Raw genomic sequence first — 25,054 nt, 5'->3', positions numbered from 1 at the left:
TAGGCTACAACTTTATCTGACAGGAACTGTTAGTGAACTTTACATTCAGCTGTGCTGATAAAAATACTGATGTATATTTTCACACAGAAATAGCAGGACAGCGGGCTGGCACCGATCAAAATCAACATGCACAGTACGGAAAAAAAAACAACGGGCTTTAAATATTCCTTGGAATCTTCTTAACAGAAAATTCACCACATGAAGCTTATAGCAAGTATAACACAGTTATAGAACCTGTCTTCTGTCCAGACATACAAGGCCTCTTATGTGTCCCTCTTAGCGATTAGTGGTAACACTTTCTATGAAGGTCATTGCTATAAGGACTTGCATGATGCATATATTTACTAGTGCTGAGCAATGATTAAAATTTTTATTCGCGATTAATCGCATTGTTACGCACAAAATTGAATAATGAATTCTAAAGTAGTGTATTGCCCACTTTTAATTTAAATGTACTACTATGTACACAAAAGTGCACTAACATGTGGTTTGCAAACACTTTAAACAAATAAGGTGCTTTTTACCAGCAGTATTCCCTTTACACAGTAGCAATAAAATATTTCTTGTAAATCTCAACTTAAACATTAATGTAATCAAATCAAATATTAAACTAATAATATTATAATGTTATAGCATGTCTTTGTTTGTTTTAAGTAAAGTGTTAAAAGCAGGTGGAAATAATAGCCTACCACATGAACTAATTAAGAACTAATAACACGTATTGTTTACTTAAAGTGAAGTGACGCACATTTTGCGCAGGAAAAAAACTTTCATTTATGTTTCTTCACTTTACGAACAATCTGTATGAATTTTGAACACTTTGTAGTTTAGCAAAAACAACACAAATTAATTAGGCTACATCAAGGAAACTCATTCTCGGGTTGGTGACAGATCGCTTAAGAGAAGACCTGTTGCCAACCATAGCCTAAACATCATGCAAGAAGAGCCTCAGATGTTGTCACAGATGAATGACAGATACAGTGGACAATTGGAGACATCATGGCAACCGCTCCGCAAACCTTTTAAAGAACATTTACAAGTAATGGGAATACTGGTTGGGCACCTCACGATTTGATTTGATCACAGTTCAGGGGGTGGCGATCCATCTTGATGCGTCTTTTTTTCTATGTGATTTCTGCACAATTACTAAGCATTTAATTTGCACATTATAATTGCTTAAAAGGACTAGTTTACATCCCTAATTTACTTTACTAGCCTCAGCTCCTCCTGGTCACCAGTGTCCTTCCTTTAACAACCAGTTGTCAGCCTCCTCTGGAAACTGAAATATATTGTGTGTACAGTATGTGTGCAGGACCAGTTTAGCTTGAACCTGATGTTCTCATTCCTCGACAAGTTAGGTAATAATGACACGCAACTAATTAACATTACTCAGTAATAATTTAGCTAACGTTACATTGCAGCCCCAAAAAAATCAACGTGCTTTAAATGAGAGATGTTAGCTAGAGCTAACCGTTTTCTGTTGTTTCCAGCAGTTGCAGAAACAACAGACTTAATGGACACACTGTGGCCTAGACTGCACATTTACTGCCAGACTGACAACTTACGAAGTAACTTTATTTTAACAATATTTTCCACTAACTTTCACCCCGCTCTGCTGCTCGTGCTCTCTCATTTGCTGGCCCACACACTTGCTTTGCACAGACAAGACACACAGGGAGCCAAAACAGCGATGAGTGTTGCTGCACAGTGTGCCACTGAAAATCAGTAGTCACAGTTATACTGATGAGCGTGTGAAATTTTAGTAGCATGACCAGTCATTCAGCACTGGTCTCAGAGATCACAGGTCTCTCTGATCACACCTCTGACTGTCCACCATTTGCGTTACATTACGTTATCAATGTATGACATTTGTTAATCAACCGTACCCACCCAGTCACAGCCTGTTCAACCTTTCAGGCTGTGAAACTCCTTATTTCATCCTCAGCACACTTTGTTATTTTTATGACTTATTATTCATTACATTTAAGCATTTTAGCTGACGCTTTTATCTTTTATCTTACAATTGCTATACATGTCAGAGGTCGCACGCCTCTGAAGCAACTAGGGGTTAAGTGTCTTGCTCAGGGACACAATGGTGGATGGGTCACAGTGGGGGATTGAACCCGGGTCTCTCACACCAAAGGCATGTGTCTTATCCACTGCACCATCACCACCCCCTATTCACCATTACTTTAAATTATATATATATATATAAGAGAGAGAGAGAGAGAATTTTTATGAGTAGCATAAAAGGAACTACAACATGCATTTCATTGTACAATCAGGTGTTGTAAAATGACAAATAACTTTGTCACCTTGTAAGTGAACAACTGTGATAGCTAGTAGAGCTTAAAAACATTCCCTCTTGACTCGGTCTAATTGCTCTAGAAACACTTTGAACACACTAGAAGCATTTTGTGCATTTCTTTACTTCACTCTCACATTAGTGTCCTGTGGTTGTAAGAGTTCTATAAATGCACGACTAAGGCCCTGACATTTGCATGTGGAACTGGTGGTGCCTTGTAATGATAGTATTTTAAGAATGGAGGCTCTGGATAAGAGCATTACTTAAACACTCAGAATATAAATGTAAAGTAGGAGCAGATGTTGTTTTGTGTCTTCAAGTCAGTTTCCATTTTTCTCTCACCCTTTCTAGTATCAGACAGCAAGTTCCCCAAAGAGGCCTTCTCCATCAGTGCCACAGATGAAGCTTCCAACGCGGTGGAGGAGCAGGAGGATGTGGATGAGTGTCAGCTCTACCCGAGCCAACTGTGCCAGCACACATGTACCAACATCTGGGGCTCCTACCGCTGTGGCTGCCACCAGGGTTACGTCCTGCAGCAGGACGGACAGTCCTGTGCACCAGGTACTGCAGCTCACCTCTGCATGTTCATTCACACATGAACTCTCTGGGTTTTGGTGGTAAATTTCAGAATTTGGTTCAGAATATAGCAGGAAAGCATACTCCAAGCTTGAGAAGCCCAGGGAAGAAGCTTGGCTCACTCCAATGTTAAAGATGTTTCTATGGCATGGCTCCACCAAATTATGGTTTTCACCATCTGCACAAGCTCATCATTCATGCATTTAGATGCCAACAAAAACATGGCAGCGAGCAGTAATTATCTTCACTGTTTTTATTGTTGTGTGCGTTGTTGTGTTGGTGGACCCAAGTGCAGTACACAGCCGCAACGGTGAGATGAAGGTATAAAGGTTTATTTTAAGGTAGTAATAATAATAATCTGTATTTATAGAGCACTTTTCAAAAGCCACATCACAAAATAATGAAATAAAACAAATCATACAATTATTATTAATATATAAGAAAACAGATTAAAACATTTTGGTGTATAAAAAACAATGCCATGTAAGAAAAGGCAAGAACAAAGACATTTAAAAAAATAAAGGAAATAAAAGACACTTCAAGATGAAAGTACTGTATGTGTATAGAAGTGGAGATCACTGACATAGCCTGAACCTGATTTCCTTGGGCAGATCGTTCCAGAGCCTCAGGGCCCTGACAGCAAACACACTTTCCCCATTTTCTTATCAGCCAGGCCTCTGAAACAGGCAAAAGACCTCTGCCTGAGGATCTAAAAGTACAGACCGACATGTAAGGTAATAGAGAGAGAGCAGGGAGCGAGGTCATGAAGAGCCTTTAAAGTAGTCAGTAATACCTTAAAATCTATTCTCAAACATTCTGGGAGCCAGTGTAAAGTGGCTAGAACTGGAGTGATGTGGTACTGGGGAATGGAAAGTGGAGAGGAAATGATGGCTGGCAGGGGCCGAGGACCGATGGGTGATGGGGGTGTGGCTGGGAAGGAATGGAGGCAAGGGTGTGGGGATAGCAGACAGAACAGACAGTTAGTAATCAACTTGTAATGAACACAAAGAATAGTTCTCATGGTCACTACACAAAAGAGGCCTGAGAGAGAGGAAATGAAAACCACACCCACGGCAACACACAGACATAGACAGGGACAGCCAGACGGGAGCACTGGAAAAACAAGCAAGTGGGGTACACAAGAAACACTGGAGAATCTGCGGGGGCACGGCCACAGCCACGACACCCAAGTTCTCCCTGTGTTAGTGTGGGTTTCCTGTGGGTGCTCCAGTTTCCCCCACCATCAAAAACACATGTTAAATTCTCCTGTCAGTTCCTGGAGTTTAAACCGGATCCCTGGGCGCTGTACATCATAATACTTTGGATGGGTTAAATGCAGAGACAGAATTTAACTTGAGGTTGTACTGTGTATAATTGTGTATGTGACAATAAACTTGATATGATTTGATTTTAAACTACCTCACATAGTATTGTGACATACATTTTTTAAATAAATTCAGCATTGATTCTTGTCAGTCCAAATGAAACTCACTAAAAGGCTGTTGCCATGAATATGTTGCTAAACTACCGATGTCCTAGCTATGATGCTGAACCACATAATGAAAAATAGTTCTTATCACATAGTTTGGTGTGTTCGAGTTGTGTCTGTGTTGTATATAAGTAGTCTCCTTCACATTTTTTGAAATGCTGTGCATTATTGTTCCCTATTTGACCTTGTGTTCCTCCGGTTTAACTAAGATGAATGGAATTCACTGATGAGGGATGAGGGAATTGCTGGAAAATAAAACTTAAACATTAAAAGCTTAAATACAGGAATCTTAATTTTTATTATATGTGTATTTATGGTCATTTTACTATGATTATGCTGTGGTTAAACCAACAACAGATTTCATCATCATACTTATGGCACTAAGTGTCATTTAAACAGGCTCATCAAAATTCCACACAACCTCAAATGAAAGATAATGCATTTGCAGAACTCTCTCTGCTCTATTAAAGAGTTTAATGACTAAAATACCCAGCATGGGTAAAATGATGTCTTGTCATTAGGCAAATAGATATGTGGGATGCTTCTTTTATTAAATTGGTTTCATATATCAGGAACATGTGAGTCAAAATACTTTCATTCATTTTGCAGTGCGTTCAATTGATTTTAAAGTATAAACGTTAGCTGGAGAGCTACACTGACATGTTCTTTCTGTTCTGCAGTGAGTCCTGATGAGGACAACAGAGTCAGAGAGGACAGTCCTGCTCTGGACCCAACAGAAGCTACTAATACCATCACTACAACCAGTACAACCACCACCAGCCCTGCCCGCCCCAGTCCTTGTGCAGGTAATGGCAACATTACACTCCAATGCGTGTAACATCACTGTGCGCAGGACTCGTCACAGTCACGGCCCCCGAATGATAAACAATTTCAGTATCCGGGCACTGATATTAAAAACACATGTTCGATCATATTTTATATCAAGAAAGATTCAGGCACAGGTTTTTACAGACTCCTAAAGGCAGAAAGAGAAGAAAATGTATCATTTCAGTGCTGCATGATGATGGGTGTGCTGGCTATGCTGTTGCCATTTTGTGTGATACATAACAATTCCAGTATAATTATACCCTTGAACTGTCCCTGTCTGACCTAAAGCATCATAATTAAGTTTTTACTATTTGAAAGAGGCCCCTGGTGTTTATATGCCTTTAGGCTTTGTTCAGTACAGTTCAGTGCTTTTTCTTATTTGTTTTGCTCCTCTGCGGTGGTGAAGGTCACGTACCACAGTCAGTCAGTGATGAGAAAGGCCATCTTGTCTGAAATAAACCATACCGACTATATGTAGTTCAATTAATTACTTCATGAGTAGCCTCTTTCCCAACTAATATGATACTTACACAAGTGGTGCTAATTAGCAGTGTTTCAGGAGTGGGACCACACATCAACCACGTCATCGCCAGCATTTCCATAAATACCCACACGTCCTGACTCCTCCCCTTCGCTCTCGTATCCTGCATCCCTCCCCCCCACCCCTTTCTCTGTCCTGCCTCCTGATCTTCTTCTTCTTCATAGGGTTATAAGGGGGTCCGTCGTGCCCGGGTGCTACGGCGGATTTCCCTATCGTAGCTTCCCCACAACGCTTTCGAATGTCTCTTCAGCAACTGCAAGCCTCGTACATCTTCTGTTTCCATCATCAATAAATCATTTAATCATCCCTGTCGATTGTGTGGTCCTTGCTAGTGAAACATACACTTAACTACTTAGCTATAGTTACAAATTTTTTAAATATTCAAGTCATTATTTATAAAAGAATCACTGCAAAAGTTTGTGAACTCTGTCCGATTTTGACTAAACAATTATGTAGAATTTCCACTGCTTCTAAAAGCTAATATCCATTAATCTTGGTGATATTTGTTGAAATATGAAATTTTACTCAGGGTTTGGCACTTCTTATCCTTGTGCAGGTTTTTACATTGCGTGCATATGGCGTAGTGGCAATGTCGCACGGAACTAGCTCCTTATTTATTCACGTTAGCAGGACCAAGATTATATTCACTGATACACATCAGTAAAAAAAAAGTCACTGCTTGAGTTAACAGAATTGTCAATTGACAAGTAGCTAATATTTGAATAAAAGCCCAATGGCTAACTAAAAAAGCACTGTGGCCATCTGTTAAGTGCCAAGAGCTTGTTATATTTTAACATTCTTTTTACCGTTTTGTGCCAAGTAGCAAACTGAAGTGATTCGGCTCTGTACCCTAAACCACTGAGATTTTTGTCTCCAAAGTTTCTCCAGATAAAGGTTTGTGTATAATGCTGTATTTACACACTGTAGCAATAAACTGACATCCAATCATAGAGTTTAGATGTGCACCTAGTATTGAATGCAGCGGCATAACATAAAAAATTATATGAAGCTTTCACCGTGAGGTTTTAGAACATTATTGAACATTATTTCTGTCATAGTCTTCATTTTACCTTGATCATTAGAGAAAGATGGAGAGCCATCTCACTGCGCATTCAGCCTCAGCGCAAATTTAATCCTCGCGTTGCTTTCCTCGCATGGGTTTTATTGCTGGACTGCTGCTGATTGTTCTACACGGTACAGCAGAGGAATGAAACCAAAGTAAACATTTTGCTGTGATTTAATTGCAATAAATGGATCAAAATTATGCTGAAATAACTACAATATGATGCCGTTTTGTTAAACATATGAATTCATGCTTTGTCAGGTCTGTCAGCAAGACAATAACTTTTAAAATGTTTGTTTTCTGAATGGAGTTCGGATCAATAAGGCCTGTGCTATGCTAACTTCTTCACAGTAAATTACAACCATAGCTTGAATCAATTAACACTTGTGTTCTGAACTTACCAGGTAGTTCAACTGTCTCACTTACTTTCCTCCGAGCCATGTCCAGTTTGGTCTGTTTTTCATATAAATATGAAGTAGAAGTGCAACAGAGCTCATTGACGCTAACAACAACAATGGAAACCCGAAACACCGTGGCTCACTGCTAAGAAACGGGAGTAAAGATAAATCAATGTTTTAATCCCAAAAAATAAAGTAAAAAGTTAATTTAATAATAGCAAATAAATCTGAGCTCAACGCTGATATGCTGTCGTGACACAGCGTCATGCAACCATCATGCTCGAGTTGAAATGAATGCACAGTTACTCTGGCCCCTGCACTGAGAAAGAATTGCTGTATTTCATAATAAATGTCAACTGAATAAGACTTCCCTGGAATCATCTTTAATGTGCAAAATGAAGGTGAAATAGTTTCCAAAAAGTGTTCGCCCTGACTTTTGCATCATAGAAGTAGCAGAGTAAATCTGTTACGTTTTGTTGTGGCAGACCCAGAAGCGGACTCAGAACACAGCAGAAGTTCTATAGATAAAAAGTCTTTAATGAACAAGCGATAGTAGATGAATGAGCTGGCAGGGCTGATGAAGGCAGGCGGGCTGCAGAAGGTGCAGCAGGGCTGGGGTTTAACTGAGGCAGTGAGTGGTGAATGGTGAACAAAAGGACACTGGCACTGGAGTCCTGAAGCACAGGAAAAGCACATGTTAGCAAAAGACATGAGGAAAACATCACAAAAACACACTAGTGGTTCACTGGATATAAGTTGGCTGAGCGTCACTGGACCACAAAGGGAGCTGGGGACAGGAAAATACACAGAGAAGAGTGAAGTCACAGCCGCAGCTGTGACCGAATCGTTAGAAACAATCCACATAAAAAGATTGATTGTTCTTCATGGGGTAATTTTGAAGGTTTATTTGCATCAGTAATGTTTGTAAAGAAAATGGTAACTATTAACAACATAGTTTGTTAACAATTCTAATAATGCAGCATTTTTAAAATTGCATATAAAAACTGCCTGTATGGCGGTGCCTTCTGTACTAAAGTTTCCCCTCACTGCTGATTTAATGTATTGTTCTCAGAAATGCACTTTGAACTCATTATTTGAAAATTTCACAACTTACTTGGCTGGCTTAATGATCTCACCTGGTGCTGTATATTCACATAAGGTATGCTGGGCCACATTTAAGTGCCAGAAACATCTCTTAAACGTGTCTGAGACAGCCAGTCCCTCTTGGAGTATACATAACTATAAATTGTAAAATGTGAGAATGAGCGAACTTCGGAATCATTCATCATTCAAAGTAATAGGTGACTTGTGGTGCTTTCAGGTGGTTTACCAAAACGGCATTACCGACTGTATGAAGGTAGCCAGGAGCAGAGATCTGGGTTTTCCTAAAGGAAGATGAAACATGATTTGTAGGTGATTTTATTGATTTGGGGCTCTGATATTCACTTCCTGCTGTGAGTTGTGGGTTAGCTTTTAAAGGGTGATGAGAGTGTTGGGGGCTTTAGTGAGTGTTTCATATAAGGTGGTATGCTGTGTCTCCAGCTTCTTACTGCATGTTAGTCCAGCAGGCAGGATACATCTGCTCAACAAATCAGCTCTGCTTTTATTGGAACAAAACAGGTAGGCCAGGCTGAGAAGGGCTGACATGATGTATCCAAGTGCCGTCTGACTGCCCTGAAACTCTCTTATGAGCAGAAGGAAAAAAAGGCACAGTTGCCTCGCTGCATGCACTTTCACTGATAAACTGTTCAGTCACGGTTGATCTGCTGTGTTTACACTGCTGCAGCTGAATTTTGGTCAAGTCAGGAGGAGATCAGCAGTGCAAACCCTCGAACCACTAGAGTCTCTACTCCAGGCTGCAACAAAAACCCTGCTCCTTCAAACTGCCTCTGATTGTTAGTTATAAGAATATTCTGATCAATGTGTATTGAGCGGCCTTCCGACACTTCACCACTGCAGAGCTTTAGTGGGGAATGTGTTGGTGAGAAACTGTGGGAAAACAGTTCCTGTCCATGACTCTTTGTGACAGGATTATTGAGCTGTTAAATAGAAAGAATTGATTCTGCTGTATTGAATGCGATTCCTGCAGGGAGTGATGATCAGTGCGACGCTGTGAAGGCAGGGTCCATCGGGAAGCAAGACAACAGGGCAAGGAATTACCGGGACAACAGAGAAATTGCACAAGGATGAGAAGTTTAAGACATTATGAGTGAATGGCTGCCCTGGAGGCATAGCTGTGTGGAATGCAGAGATGATTATGATCATGCTGCTCGCATTTTTGTTTCTTGCAGGAAATGGTCCTTGCAGTCAGCAGTGCACGGTGGTGACAGGCCAGGCTCACTGCTCCTGCTTCCCAGGGTTCTCGCTGATGACAGATGGACGCATGTGTGAAGGTATGGGCTGCCACTCCTTCTTGTCGCGGTACCGTTGGCAGTAATTGGAGCGATTCACAATACTTGTATGTATCCCTTAAGCTGTCTCCCTCAAGCAGGGTTTGCACAAGGTAACAAACAACCCAGCACCATCAACAATACCACTCACTGTTGTATAAATGAAGAAAAACAAACACATCCAGCCATGACAACAGAACAAAAGTGCAATGGAGCAGTTTGTCCAGAGATCGGGACACTTTTTAATTGGATGCAGTCACTCATGAAGGAGGAAAATGCAGGTCTTGTGATAGTAAACAATGCATCGACTGATTGGGCTCCCACTTCCTGGTGGTGGAGACCATTGCCTGGAGCATAAGTCAGCCCTAGCCAATTACCCTGTGGCAGCTATAGCTGCAATAACAAACACTGCACTTAGCATCTGTGTACTTAGCTTCCTTCGTTTCATATAGCTCTGGGTGATAACTTACGGCACCTCTGACAGGTGAATCAAGCGCTTGCTCTCGGTGCTTGCAAATGTGTGAAGAAACACATGGTAACACATTTTTGTATCACATCTTGTGTCCTGTCTGTAGCTCTCAGGCTAGTTTTAAAATATATTTTTAAAAAATGTTGCTAATTTTTGGACAGCGATGTAGCTCTATACACAGACAATAGTTTTTAGAATCGGTTAATTGTTGGTTTGTTTTTTGTCTTTTCGCGGGATTCGTAGGAATAGTAATTTCTACTTCACCATTTATAGCATTTCCTATTATATAGTTTGGTTAGTTTCTAGAAACTTTGTAGATTAAAGCTACACTACTCAATATTTTAATAAAATGGGTTATGTGGTTTGTGTAATGTGAAAGGGGTTGCTCACAGTGACAAACCATCACAGAATTATCACCCAAAGCTCCTTCACCTGTTTTAGCTTGATGTTTTGGTTTTCAGACAAAAAGCTCTTATAGACCTTCTGTACACCAAATGTAATGTTGCTCTGTGTATGCTGTATGTGTAAATAGGCATCTTTTACAACTTTATGAGGTGATAATACACTCAGTTGGCAGTTTATTAGGTCCACCTAGCTAAACCCAAGGCAGTATAATACAACAGCCCTGCAGTAAATCCTACCATCATGAAGGGGTAATGGTCCAAATTTGTTCAAGCTGTTTCAGAGAGGTGTTAATTCAACTTTATGGAAGCCATAGTTTGTACTGTTGTTGAATTTTGTTTCATCATACTGAGAGATGTTACTAGTTTTAAGCTTTTCTCATTGATGTGAAGTATTGATTGATAAAACCCCTTTTTTCCCCTATATTGCTGGCAAATTTTTAAAAGTTCGATATATAGAGATCACTGCTCACTAAATAACGGTGTGTTTGAGGTGCTGGAGTTGAGATTCTATGTAAAATGACAAGAAAAGCATCTGCATACAAGTTGGAAACTGTGGTACTGTGGAAAAGGTCATCACATAGATAGACCATCGACATTAAACCTCTCCCCAGAAGAGAATGTAATTGTTACCACTCCACAAACCATTTTCCATGGATGGCCGTATAGTAACATATTTGATGCAGTAGTAAATTGATCCATGCATTTGCAACAGTGCCAAAAACTTGGCAGCAATATTCCTTTGGATTAAACATTGAAATATGGACCACCTCCAGAGTTCTATACACCGCAGCTCAGTAAGTGTATTTTGAGCAAATCTCTTCTTACATCACATGTACGTTTGAGTGTGCAAGATGTTGGAATGAACAGGAAGGAAGTGAGTGATATTAACATGAAAAGACTTTGCTTAAACACTGAAGGCCACTGTTAGAAAGGTATTTCCTTGCAGTTGTGACTGTGACTGTCACGGCTGAGTTTATTTAATCTGTCTGTCAGTCAGCAGATGGGATAATACCTCTGGATGCATAAACACTACGTAAGAATTAGTGTTTCCTCTTCTGTTCCTCCATTCAGTGAGCAGTAAAGACCTTTGCTCTGAAAGCGTTCCCACATGTGAAGACGTGGGTGGGCATGAAACAAAGCAAATAGCACTACAAGCGGTGGGTATTTGAGGTTTTAACAGCGGTAAAGTAGTAAACTATTGAGTACGTGTTGTAAATATATCATACACATTGTGAAGACACTGTGAACCACTGACACCTATGATGTGTGAGATAGATAGGAGTTGGGTTTGAGTGTGCGTGTATGTACGTGATTAATACATGCTGATGCAGCCTGCCATGAGATCCTGTTACCTGCAGCTTACTTCAGAGACCCTGGTAAGCTTCAGTTAACTGGTTGGGACGTATTTTAAGTTATGTTCCTTTAGTCATGTAATTATTAATAACCCACACAAGTGGTTTTGTTATTCTGGCTGATTGGATTTTGTTACAGGTTGGAGGTGCGTGGAGTCATGCTATGAATTACCTGAGGACACCAAACTTGAAGTGCAGGCATTAAATGAAGCAGCTGGTTTGAAGGCGAATCTCTAAAAGAGTACTGCACAGATTTACCATTGCACTTCTTCATTCTGTTTTTTTTGAAAGGATACAAATCGACGCAGCAAAACCAGAGATATTATCCTTTATTCCATTCCTTTTTCTTCCTGGTAAAAACCTGGCACCTGCTAGGGAGTGAGCGAGTGTTCCATTATTTATATCTGTTCATCCAAATAAATTATCTGTATCTGTACAGGGGATCAGAGGGAAAGTAATTCCAGGCACATCCACATAAATTAAAAGAACTTACTCACTAAGTTACTCACTACTCAAGTAATTTTTTCCCATCTCTGCTTGGGATGGACAAGGCTTAACCCAGAAATGGGCATTACTAGCCTGAAATTGCGTTTACTTCACGTCCAATCCACCCCCTACCCCCACCCCTCCCCCAGCTGTACTGAGTAGCAAAACATCTGTTACCATGGCTGCTTAGCCGCTAGCACGGCCGATGTGCACAGCTGTACGTAGTGTTGTAGTCAGATCTGAAAGATCCACTTTCCCATTAAAACAACCACATACAAACACTAAAAGCTGAAATCAACGTAAGCATCGCAGGGAGGGGTGTCGTTAACGGTAACAACACATGTTTAATTAGGGTTATTGGTTGCATTTGAAGCAATAAGTTTAATGAGTTTAATAAGACCGATCTTAAGACCAAGACCGGTCTCGAGTACTACAACGCTAGCTGTACAGTTAGCCGGTCGACGTGCATACAATCGCTGACTTAGGTTTAGGCACCCCTGTGATGGTGAGTGGTAGAGTAAGGTGCTTTGGGAAGCTGTCAAAGCCTTTATACTAATGTAGTTAGTATAAAGGCTAGTATAGCTAGCTACCTAGATAGCTACACTAGCGCTTCCGGTCTAGACAGGGTGTCTGCTTCAGACGCACCCGGAGGCGTCTCATATGGACGCTGAAGGGTACCTTTTGCAGTAAATAATGCTTTGTCAGCCTTTCTGAAAGTGTCAGAATTTGATGCCCTGAGATGAGAACAGACAACAACACACGAGTAATTATGAACAGGCACATTTGTGGTAACCTTCTTTGGAAGACAGGACCACTTTTGTGCAACGGATCTTTCTGGTGGTACAGATTTGGCACTGTCACATGTGGCATTTTGTGTGTTGACTCTCAAGGACGGGGATCACTTTTCGGCATGACACCTGTATGCTCTGCTGTTCAGTCTTTCTCAGCAAGTAAAATCTGATTTCAGGTCTGTTAACACCTTAGTTAAAAACGGGAACATTTCAGGGTACAGCTCCTGACTGTGGGCTAGGGTGATGGTCAGGCCCATAAAGCATGGACAGCGGCCATGGGGGGGAGCCCTTAAATGAAAGGATGATGTGTTGGTGAGGGGTGTCCAACTGATTTTGGTGGGCCACACGGGCAAAAAATGCCAGGGCCGATTATTTGTCCCAGTCCAGCCCTGCTCAAACCAAATCTGCAACTAGGCCAAGAATGACTTCATCTACCTCAGCTTGAACTTTTCAAAAATTGTCTGCTGGGTCCAGTGTGATGAGCAATCACAATGGGTGGGGGTGCTGCTTGTCAGACATCCCCCCTGTGCACAGCCCCCTCTGTTCTCTTGATGGAATTCTTCTTAAACTGCTATCTCCCCTCTCTGTATTTTCACCTTATACTGGATCACTTCACTCCTCACAACTGTGTAATGTGGCTGTCCCTGGGGATCAGTCAGGGAAGGTAGGCAAGAGGCACATTTCCTTTTATTTTTATTTTTTCCCTCTTAGAATGACGCACTGGAAATAATGCTGGCCACCAGAGAGGAAGGAGAAGGCGACTTTCTGCACCACTGGCAATACGCAAACATTGGAAACAGTCCCGTCCATCCCTAGGTTTGACAGAGAGCAGGGCCCAGAGGACGAGGTGGACTTGATGTGAGCTTGGTGTGATTTGTCCCTGGAAATATCCTCCCTACAACGAAGACAACAGATGTCTTTCAGTTGGGGAACAAATGGGACATTTGCGAAAGCGGGTCCCAAAACAACAGTATGTCAGCACTGCACTGTCTGTACAGCATGGATCCTGTAAACTCCCCAGAGCATTACACAATGTCAAAAGGGGAAACTGTTAATTTTAGTGAGTAAGATGAATGTTGTTGCTGCAGCTCCACAGAGCCTTCATATAATACAATAAAATACGTTCTGTGCTGTGAGAGATGATGCTTGGGTAGTTTTCTAAGGTGGATAACCTTACAGGAAAAGAGCTGCAGGATGTTACTCACACACCAGGTACAGGTTTTTCCTCGTCCTCCCTGTGGAAAGGTGTTGTAAGGCACACAGTTCAGTCAAATCCCCAGTAGCAAAAGCTTTGAAAGTCGAGAAAGACATTTCAGCAAGGGACTGCCAACAGATACACAGGCAACACAGGAGAATATGTTCCCCTCTTGTTCCTGCCTTTTGTTTTTCATCCTTGGCTCCTTCATGCAGATTTGTACACGACCTTTTCGTCAGGTTCCCTGTGGAATGAGCCATATTTGGGGGTGATCTTCCAATCTGGATGACAGCCACACTTCGGCTTGCACACAAATGCACAGATGCACACACAAAAATCCCAGTCCAACCCTATCAGCACATCCAGATAATCGGCCACGCACTGTGATGCATGATAAGGGAATGCAGCAGTTTGATAAAGATGAGCCACAGCAGAGCGACAATCTACTGTCTCGGCATGAGCCCACCAGTGTCATAAATCAACAGAGCCTGTTTACTGAGTAAAGATTTAAATGTTTGCAACTGTGTATTGTATTTCACACAAACAAGCATAACAAGAAAAATATCACTTAGCTTTTGCCAAGATCTGATATTTTAATTTATTTATTATTTTATTAATTTTATAATTTGACTTGGGACTAACAAAGCAGTCACTGTCCAAAATTGATGTCATCGCCCACCAAACAGCACTTCAGGACACATTATGTGAGGGTATTTGGTGCAGGATTGATGGGACTATGAACAAATCTTAAGTACTACCAGGGAGAATGCCATTGTTTCTTTGCCAATCAAATGATTTTGTATGAAGTGGTAATCACCAGCATCACTATCGTTGGCTGACGGTAACACCTCGAGCCAGACAATACAACTTCAGCAACAACTTTGAACTTCATATATGCTTTCTAGCTCATGTAGGTTATGCTGCACCTACCTCAGCTTGCTTAATTAACTACCAAGCATTAATTGCTAACAACAGTTTGCAGGCTAGCTCTTAGCAAATAAGCGGTAACACTGTACAACTTAAATACCTACCCAAACATGTTAAAGCAGTCACTCACGACAGCTTCTCAGTTAGCGATTTTCATGCAAGTAAAAAGAAAAAGATGTAATTTCCTGGAATCCATCAAACTCCTAGATATAAGAATGACTTCCTTTGTTAGCTCTTACGTTGTTTTTTTTTTTTTGCTGACGTGCATCTGCTACAAACTCACTGAGCCCTGTCATGGTGACAGTCAGGGCCAGTCTGCAGAGAAAGAATTACGTACTGGTCCTTTCCATAAATGAACTCTGTGCGTCTGCTTCACCTCCAACTCATAGTCATGCACCCTGTGTCCATCTCCCTCCCCTGTCGTTTCACACACAGTCTTCCTTGTTCTTGTTCGGCAGATGTGGACGAGTGCTTGACCAACACCCATAGTTGTCGGCCCAGCGAGCGCTGTTTGAACACAGTGGGTTCATTTGTATGCGAGCTGCAGGTAACTTGTCCTGCAGGCTACCAGCTGAGGAACAGTGTTTGCGAGGGTGAGTTCATTGTTCCTGATGTTTTTCATTAAGCCAATTTACCCAGCAGTCATTTCCAGAGCCACTAAAGTAGTCTGTGGAAATGCTGATAATGTCTTCTTCAATAGGCTGTACAAGATTTCTAACTCCTTTCCAACAAGACAACAAGGACAGGAAAGCAAAAGCACAACCCTCTCGCCAGACAATAATGTCAATTTTGGAAGATTCTACAAAAGCCTGGATTATTTTCAATGACAATATATTTGGAAATGCAATTATTTGCTTTTTTTGCCAAGAGTTAGATAAGAAAATTGAATCCATTCTCATATCTGTTTGCTGCATATGAAGCCAGAACCAGCAGCTGGCTAGCTTAGCTTAGCAAAAAGACTAGAAACAAAGGGAAATAGCTAGCCTGGCTCTGCGTGAAGGCAATAAAATCCATATACCAGCACATCTAAAGTTCATTAATTAAGAAGTTATATATCTTTGGTTTAATCCATACGAAAAGGCAAGTGTAAAAATTTTGTTCTTTGCTTGTCTATTTACTTCCAGTTAAATGCATTGTTACACTTTGCTTTTTGTATGGATTAAACCTGTAATTTTCTCTCGTTGACGCGTTTAATGAAAAGAAGCTTGTGACCCATGCATGAGCATGCAAGAGGACTGTAAGTTTGTGAGTGTTACTATTGTGACAATTACAAGTACTTGCAAGTCTTGGTAGTTTAGCTATGGCTAAGCTAACAAGACTTGCAAGTACTGGCTGCTGTTTTTAAATTCCATATTGTCCATTGTAACTACAGTATGTTTAAGGTTAGGAAAATATTATGATTATGGCAAATATACCATAGTTAAGGTATGAAACTAAACACTTGGTTGGTTAAGGTTATAGTTAGTAAAGAGGCAGAAGTAAATTTGTCTGTGACAAGATGCAAACTCCGGTTTTCACCTCAATATATAAAGGGCTCATCCTTCATTGGAACCGAACGTTGGCCCTGAACATAAATAAGCTGTGAATTAGTCCAATATGGGCGTGAATTTTAGATATTTGGCTGCGATACATCAAGCTGATAATACCCATTCAAATGCAGTTGCAGCCTTCATACTGTGAGGTATTTCCATTTCATAACAGAACTTGCCACTTATGTTTGGCCAAGGTTCGTATTTGTGTTGCAGTGTTGCCAGTTTCTCAGGATTTTAAAGAGGATCCAGCAACCAGCAGCACACAAGTCCAACACCCCTGGCTCAAACTGAGACACTGTGTAAAAGATGTTCATGCATGCACACACGAGCTTTTCTGGTCCTAAAGTTTGTCATCACAACCCCTCTATTGCAATTACTAATTTCAAATAAATCAGGACTGCAGTGTAGTACATGATGAATAGGTGCTGAGGGTTTTGGAATGTCCTGACATTATTGATGGCAGACAGTTGTTTTCAAAGAGGCTCTTTAACAAGAACAGGATATACTTAGACAGCTCATTTTCACCCTCAGTCCCTGTTTAAATTAATACAATCAACATTTGTGACAGAAACATTGACATAAATCTTCAGAGTAAAGTGTAGAAATCAGAGAGATATTTGAATTTTTACAGTCGTTTTGATTCATACCATACTGTGGCAACTGTATGGGTGTGGTCAAGACTCAAGCGCAGCTCAAACAGCAAGGCTCAATTAAGATTTGTGCTAATGTTTTTTGGCACCAGTGGTGATGTTTGTGTTTCAGCAGATGCCCGGGTTTGGTATGTGACAAGATAATCTCCCAGAGAGGCAACATTGCGTAGGCAGTAAAGCACTTTGGCGCTCTGTGGCTTGTGTCATCAGCACTTGGCACCAGGGAGTACTAATTAATGTGGCTAGATAATGAAGGTAACATTTAGTTGACCATCCAGCATGGGGAAAACCAATTAACTACACGAAAGAAAGGAGAGAAACCCAAATTAAGACCTTCCGCTTGTGTGCCACGGGACAAGTCTCAGAGGACCCAATATAATGTGAGCTCCTGAGAAACGGGCTTGCACAAAAGAACAAATCTTCCATTATAAAACAGCATCCATTGCTCATGAGGTTCAATAACTGTCATTTAAGAAGTTTTGTTCAACTTCTGTTAATTGCAGATTTAGAACAAGTGATATTTTTATGGGTGGGGAATTTCTCCTGGAGTTGAACACTGACAGAGGGAAAGTTTGACTTTCTGGGATGCTGCACATGTTTATTCTGTGCTTGAGCCACAGTGCCACCTACTGTACTGTTAACAAGCTGAGAGCTCAGGCTGAAGCTCAGAGAGTTGACAGCAGATTTAAACTCTTCACAATTGAAGTGTGGATTCTTTTGGTTTGTCAAGGTGACTCACTGACTTTTTGTTTCTCTTCTTTCTTCCAGACATTGATGAATGCGTTATGCGAACCCATAACTGTGGTATGGGCTTTGTGTGTGAGAACACAGTGGGCTCTTTCCTGTGTAATCCCAAACACAAGTGCATCAGCGGCTTCACACAGGACTCCCATGGCAACTGTGTTGGTGAGAGACCGTCAGTGCTGCTCTCTAATGGCTAATAGAAACACATGATCTCTAAATTAACAGCAGATAGAGTTGCGGCAAATCTTATCTTCAGATGAGCCTCAGTGCTCCTTGTTCTCTCTGAGAGCGTTGACAGTGAAACAAAACAGTTAAGTTGTGGGCCAACAATTCAAAGCTGAGGGGATGTTCAGATTCAGGCGATAAATCTCTGTAGGTGCATCACTATGAACAAGACTTTTGATACATTGTTGTTGTTGGTGTTGTTGCAGGTTTGGAGGGAAGGGGGGCATAAAAGTGACACATGATAACGGCTGGTGCTGATATAGATCTCAGTTATGACAGCAACACTTACTCACATAATCTCTTCCTCTTTAGCAAGTGCGGCTGCAAAATATACACCCCAGAAAGTTTTTTGCAGCATTACTTTATGTCGAGTTGAATTGAGAGCTTTTCTTTTGAAAAGTTTTGAAAGAAATTTAATCTGTGGCATGTTTGACTCACCTCTTAAAAAAGCCTCAAGAAATGTGAATCCCCTGAATGAGAAGTGCAGGACTTTCCTCTACCTGGACATGCTGGGAAATGAAAATAAGCGTCCATAGTTCGATGGATGTGGATCAATCGCAACACATTTGTTTCAAACATATATTAAACCTGCGTGATGACGTTAACTCCATTTCAACAATTCACTCCCCACATCGGAGCATATAAGCCCCGCGACCGTACCCCGCTCTCACTGTTGCAGGGCTGAGCAGCATTATCCCCCCCCCACCCCGCGTAAGCTGCTCCGCTGTGCCCCCGTTAGCTCTGCTGTTTTTATTAATATTGAACATGTCGCTTGTTGAAATTGGAACACAAAACGCGACACTGCGCTCCCCTGGGTCCGCAGCAACACACCAGTTTGAAGTCGATTGGATGATCAGTTCCTGACATAATCAGAATACAAACAGATACAATCAGAGATTCCTTCCTTGATTAGAGAGATAGCTCAGGACGGCCTGGTGGTCTAAGAGTTAAGGTTCCAACCATCAACCACAACGTTCCTAATTTGTGTCAGGCCAGGAACCTTTGTTGCATGTTATGCCCTATCTATCTCCCCTTGTTTCCTGTCATCTCTTTGCTGTTGGCTATCCAGTAAAGATAAAATGTCCCAAAATATAATTGAATTTCTTGGTGTCTTGTCACTGTGACATTATCAGGCAACCAGTGGAGAGACTCCAAGAAGTCTCTGCACCCAGCCAAGAAAATTATGAAACCACAACTTGTCGTTTTTACATTTGGGTATGGATTAACCAAATGGCATTTAGCTTTTCTTTAAAAGCCATGATTTTCACCCCTGAATGCTCCTGATACAGCCACGCAGAGCAAAGTAATGATCAAGCCTGATGACTCCCTGCTGATGATTGCACATACATTACAGCTCTGTCACTGAGGGTGGAAGGCTTCCTTTGGCTTCCCCTGAATGCAAAATGTAAACTTGAGTGTTTTGGAAATCTTTTGTTTTTCTGTGGCTTGGAAATGCTTATTAGGATTTTTCAGGCTAACCCGTCTTGTCACAATTTTGCAAATTCTGTGACTAATGCACCTACTGTTCAATCACTGTTTGAGTTTGATGGGTACACGTCAGCTTGGCTGTCTTTATGATGCTCATTTAGTTACTTTAAAGTCAAAAAGTAAGCATTGCTCCCTGAGCATTGGATCAACCATATATTAGGAAGACATGATTACTGCCAACAAGTAAATACACACCTACATAAATGCTGTGTTAAAATCAGTGGGAGGAAGTAGACATTCAATCAGGATTAAACCTTACAACAATCATTCATTCATTTCAGCTGTCTAGAGGTTTGATTTTCTCTCTGTGTTTCTGCAGACATAAATGAGTGCAGCAGCCTGAGTGAGCCGTGTAGCTCAGGCCTTAGCTGTATCAACACAGTGGGCTCCTACACTTGCCAGCAGAAGGTCATAATGTGCAGCCACGGCTACCATGCCAGCCCTGATGGAGCCAAGTGTGTCGGTGAGATTTTACATCTTAAACACAACAGCATGGACAAAGGAGGTCATTGGGATTGGGATTTCTTTTGGCTACAAGTGCTCAAATACGTAATTACAAAATGCCATTATAGGGCAGAATCAGTCTGTTAGGGTCACTTATGGAGACCAATCGTTCAAATTTAAATAAATATATAAGAAATTAGCAATTACCTAACATGACAGACAAAATATATAATATAACCATGAAATTGGTGACATTATGGATTCTTGGGGCAGCTAATTGAGTAGTTGTGGGCTATTAAGTTTGGTGTATCAAGCATATTTCAGTGATTTTATATGCATTTTTGAAAATCTAAATGAGAAAAGTAAAATGAGAGGAATGACTTGCCTTGGTTCAAACCGCTCTGATTTACTGTATGTGCTGCTAAAGAATCTGATTAAACTTTAAAACGCACAAAAGACTGTAATCTGTGTTGTAATAGTGTTCAAGTTTTAGAGCAATTTAAGTCAAAAATGACTGTTTTGAGACTCCATCTGCATGTCGTGTAATGAGCTGTGGTCTGTGAGTGTAGAGCAGAAAAAACTTTTCTAAATTGCTCTCTATCCCACAGTTTGAACACCTCAAAATTTTGCCACAGACCTCCCCCATAACCCCTTTCATGCATGGTGTCCACATTTATTTTAACTCCATTTTGGGTCAATATATCATGGTTATGTTCTGCAAGCCATTTGAGGACAGTGTCACTTGATTGATAGCAACATTGTAACAGTGGTTACTCTCTTGTATTCCAAATATTCATTGCTTGATGACCCTAAATGCATCAGGCATATCTGTAAAAAAATTCACAAGGAGGTCAATCAAGGTAAAAAAAACATTGTACGTACAGTGAAGTATGACATGTTTATGTTTTATAAACTAAGATTTAGAGTAAAATGTACCTTTTAAACACCAAAAGCCAACTGTCCACGTATGTGGACGTCATGCAACAGTGAAGACAGATTGCATTAAGTCTGATTTCTGTAACCTGCTAGTATGTGTATTCTACTTTTTCAAATATGTGATGAATAGAGTAATATAATAATTAACAAATATATGAACATAAATAACAATGCAAAGTACATATTACAGCATTAAACGGCAACTTTTGAATGTTTTGTTGGTTTTCACGCGCTCACGTACTGTAAAGATATCAGTTTTAACTAGAACTAGTTAATTTGTTACATTTGGGATGTTGATATTTTAAAACCGAGGATAAAAATATGTTACTGGCTTTCTGCTTCATGTAACCACAGTTATAAATACCACTATTTTCTGCTATTGTTCCTAAATGTGTGTTTTATTGTTTTCAATAATTGAACTTAAATAATAATGTTTAATATAAACAACGTAATGTTTGATAAAAACATACGTGCACATTAAATAATTAAAAAAGAAAACAGAATTTTGTAAAAAATTAAAAATAAAAGAAGAAATGTATCACTGCATGCACAGTGATAAAAGGAGAAACATTTCTTCATTCTTCATTATTATTTTTCCAAATGCATTTTAGGCTATTTCTCACCATATGCAGGGTTCGTACTTTATCAAAGTCCTTCTACAGTCTTAATTTGATGGACTTAAAATTTTTGGGGTCCAATGTCATTAGCCATAAAAAGTTGAGTTTTCACTGAAGGACATGTCCGTGGCGTGGAAACTGGAAATTGTAGTAACTTCAGTGTACATGTTCACATCTGTACCAAACTTTCCATGTTAACAGTTGTGCCCTGAAGACATCAGTATGTCAATATTCACCCACCTCAAAACATCTTAACACTGATGATGCTATGTTGTGAGTTTATGTTAAACGCATGTCCATGGCATGGCGGTGAAGTTCTGTGTACATGTTCAAATGTTACATTTATTCATTTTAGCTGACGCTTTTATCCAAAGTGACTTACATTTGCTATATATATCAGAGGTCGCACGCCTCTGGAGCAACTAGTGTCTTGCTCAGGGACACAATGGTGTCTTACAGTGGATTTGAACCCAGGTCTCTCACGCCAAAGGCATGTGTATTATCCACTGTTCCATCACCATTTTAAATATGTCATATTTTGAATGCTTGAAGTTCTGTGTTCTTCTGCACATCCAAATGGTCTCACACACAGTCCAGGTTCATACAGAGAAACTGTTTGGAGTAAAGCAGCCGTCCTCCCGATCAATCCTGAGCTCCATCAGAGCATCTAAATTATTTCAGAAGTTAAAAGTTGAATTCTCTTTCCTCTGGAGAGTTTCCTCTGTCCTGTCATGTCACATTTATAACTACAGTTTTTTTGTTTTGCTGCATAAATGTCCCACAGTATTTGCTGTGAATTTATTGCGCACATGGAAACATTTAAAGTGACTGACATCAGCCTCTCTAATCATGAAAGTAAATCCTAAAAGGAAACACACAGTCCCAACACTTAGGAACAAGAGGCTTCATGATCAGAGACCGTTTTTTATATCACGTCCACACTTCTGTCCGTATCCTCCTCTCTGCTGTGAGTCTGCAATGCAATCAATCAATTGATGTTTTAATAATATGTCATTCATCCGCCATTATAATAGCAATGCGTCAAGGTACAAGCACACTCTGATTGGTGTACTGTACATGGTACCCCCAAAACACACCCATGACTAATTCACAGACTATGTACAACCCTTTGCCCCAAACGTAACTGCACCACGTGCTTCACGCCGTGCGCTGTGATCATTAAAATAGGGCCCTTAGTCCAGTTTAGATTGATCAATCAATTGTTTAATCTATATAATGTCACAAAATTAGGACAAATGCCATCAGAATTCCCCAGACCCAAGGTGACATGTTCATTTGGCTTATTTTCTCTGACCAACAGTTCTAAACACAAACATATTCACTTAACACTAAACAGAGAAATGGGGAAAAGTGTGAACCAGGATTTCTTTAGCAGCTTTGCTCAATAAATGACGTCAATGATGAATCAATGATTAAAAAACTGCTGTTTTTATATGTACCACAGTTCACAGTAGTCTTCCAAGTTTAAAGAGTTTAATTTAAAGCCAAAGTTTGTGATGACCACGAAAAAGGACTGTGTATGTATTTTTGAGTGTGTGTTTGTACCAAGTCCAGTGGTGTGAGTTGGAGTTGGCTGTGTTTAAGCTAGACACAGTCAGGTGCAGAGTGGGTCATTGCTGAGGTACTTTATCTTTCTCTCTGTTTGTCTAGACATTGATGAGTGTCAGATGGGGACGCACCGCTGCGGAGTGGGCCAGATCTGTCACAACCTCCCTGGCATCTACCGCTGTGACTGTCAGACGGGCTACCAGTATGACGCCCTCCGCAAAGTCTGCACCGGTATGTATCGCTGTGTCAGGTGATGACAGGCAGATTGGAGGTTTACTCGTCCAATCAGTTTTTGAAGCCAAAACTTGCCCAGAAGAAGAAAAAAATCTTGCAAGTTTAGGGACTGTTTGCTATTGATGAGTGAGGCACATCCTAAGCACTGGAGAGAGACTGATGTGTTTTATTTTGGCAATAGGGGAGGGACTTACAACTTTAAATGGTTGTATTTTGTGTTTACTTTAAATACATTTTAATATGTTTGGTATGTCCCATTCCTACCTAAACCTCATTGGACCTCACATCCCAACTTAACCCCACAGTACAGCTGGACCAACCCATCTCCAGCACAGAATTCTCCAAGAAATATGTGGTGTCTTCAAATAATGTCACAGACCATGCACAGCGTATTGATCACCTCTAACTTCTGAGGACAAAGTGATCTGCACTGGCAGAGGACAGGAAGGCCCACACTGAGGGCAAGTCCTACAAAGACTCTTCACAGTCAGAGTACATGCTGGTTACGCGTTTCACAGCTGGACTTGTCATAGGTAACTTCTGCAGTACTATAGGAGAGGCAACATGTTACAGTTCAAGGCACTAGGCAACAGGAAAGAGGACCCAAACGCAAAGTGTTTCCATCCACCTGTTTTTATGTACATTTGCAATTTACAAAATAAATAAATATTGAATGCAATATTGTAAAATAGTTTTATTCTTGGCTGAGGTAGAAAAGCTGGTATGTTGATAAAAATAAAATGTGACAAAGTGCAATGGAAACAGACACAGCAAATAAACATGATGTTGTGAAGCATGTCACTTAAAGCTTCCGCTCCACTGAAGAGACTGAAAATAGCAGACTGTAGCGTTCCTCTAGTTAATACATGAATACACAAACATGAATGCCATACTTGTGTCATGCTTTCTGCTATGCTTTCCACCATCTGTGGTGTGACTGACGCACTTTTAATGAAGTCATGTTGTTGCGCCCGAACTGGAAAGTTACAACAGCCAGCTGTTCATCTCAGTGGGTTGATTTTAGGAAAAATGAGATAAAGACATAAACTCCTGTCTACATCAGTGGAGCTGAGGTGGAGCAGGTGAACAGTTTCAGGTTCCTGGGAATCAGCATCACAGAGAAGCTGACGTGGTCGTCTCACATCTCCACGCTGGTGAAGAAAGCTCAGAAACAAATGGATTTCTTAAAGAAACTTAAGCTAAATTCACACGCCAAGTTCTTGTCAGCTTTTACAGAGGACCAATAGAAAGCATCCTGACTGGAAACTTAACTAACACGGCCCAGGACCGGAGGGCTCTGCATCGGGGGATTCAAACTGCTCAGAAGATCATTGGTACCCATCTCCTGAGCATCAGTGATATCGGTGAGGTGAGGTGCCTGCAGAGCCCAAAGGATACTAA

General features: G+C 40.7%; 1 protein-coding gene and 1 long non-coding RNA gene across 3 annotated transcripts in view; both read left to right on the top strand.

Moving 5' to 3' along the window:
- Window positions 1-25,054, top strand: part of fbln2 (fibulin 2) — a 68,273-nt gene that overhangs the window by 29,053 nt on the left and 14,166 nt on the right. Inside the window, exons 6-13 of one of the 2 annotated variants that reach the window (XM_046075173.1) lie at window positions 2,657-2,866; window positions 5,051-5,176; window positions 9,492-9,593; window positions 15,673-15,807; window positions 18,165-18,302; window positions 20,173-20,316; window positions 23,522-23,650; window positions 23,959-24,299. In XM_046075173.1, coding sequence (XP_045931129.1) covers window positions 2,657-2,866; window positions 5,051-5,176; window positions 9,492-9,593; window positions 15,673-15,807; window positions 18,165-18,302; window positions 20,173-20,316; window positions 23,522-23,650; window positions 23,959-24,059 — 1,085 coding nt within the window. In that variant the 3' untranslated portion in view covers window positions 24,060-24,299. Of the gene's footprint in view, window positions 1-2,656; window positions 2,867-5,050; window positions 5,177-9,491; window positions 9,594-15,672; window positions 15,808-18,164; window positions 18,303-20,172; window positions 20,317-23,521; window positions 23,651-23,958; window positions 24,300-25,054 lie in introns of those variants that run through there. The other variant, XM_046075174.1, reaches the window with a different exon arrangement.
- Window positions 11,541-14,228, top strand: LOC123986841. The gene is made up of 2 exons (XR_006828992.1): window positions 11,541-11,620; window positions 13,804-14,228. It is a non-coding gene; the product is annotated as an uncharacterized LOC123986841 (long non-coding RNA).

This window comes from Micropterus dolomieu, linkage group LG18, assembly GCF_021292245.1.
Source record: "Micropterus dolomieu isolate WLL.071019.BEF.003 ecotype Adirondacks linkage group LG18, ASM2129224v1, whole genome shotgun sequence".
NCBI lineage: Eukaryota > Metazoa > Chordata > Actinopteri > Centrarchiformes > Centrarchidae > Micropterus > Micropterus dolomieu.
This window is presented reverse-complemented; position numbering and strand designations above follow the sequence as displayed.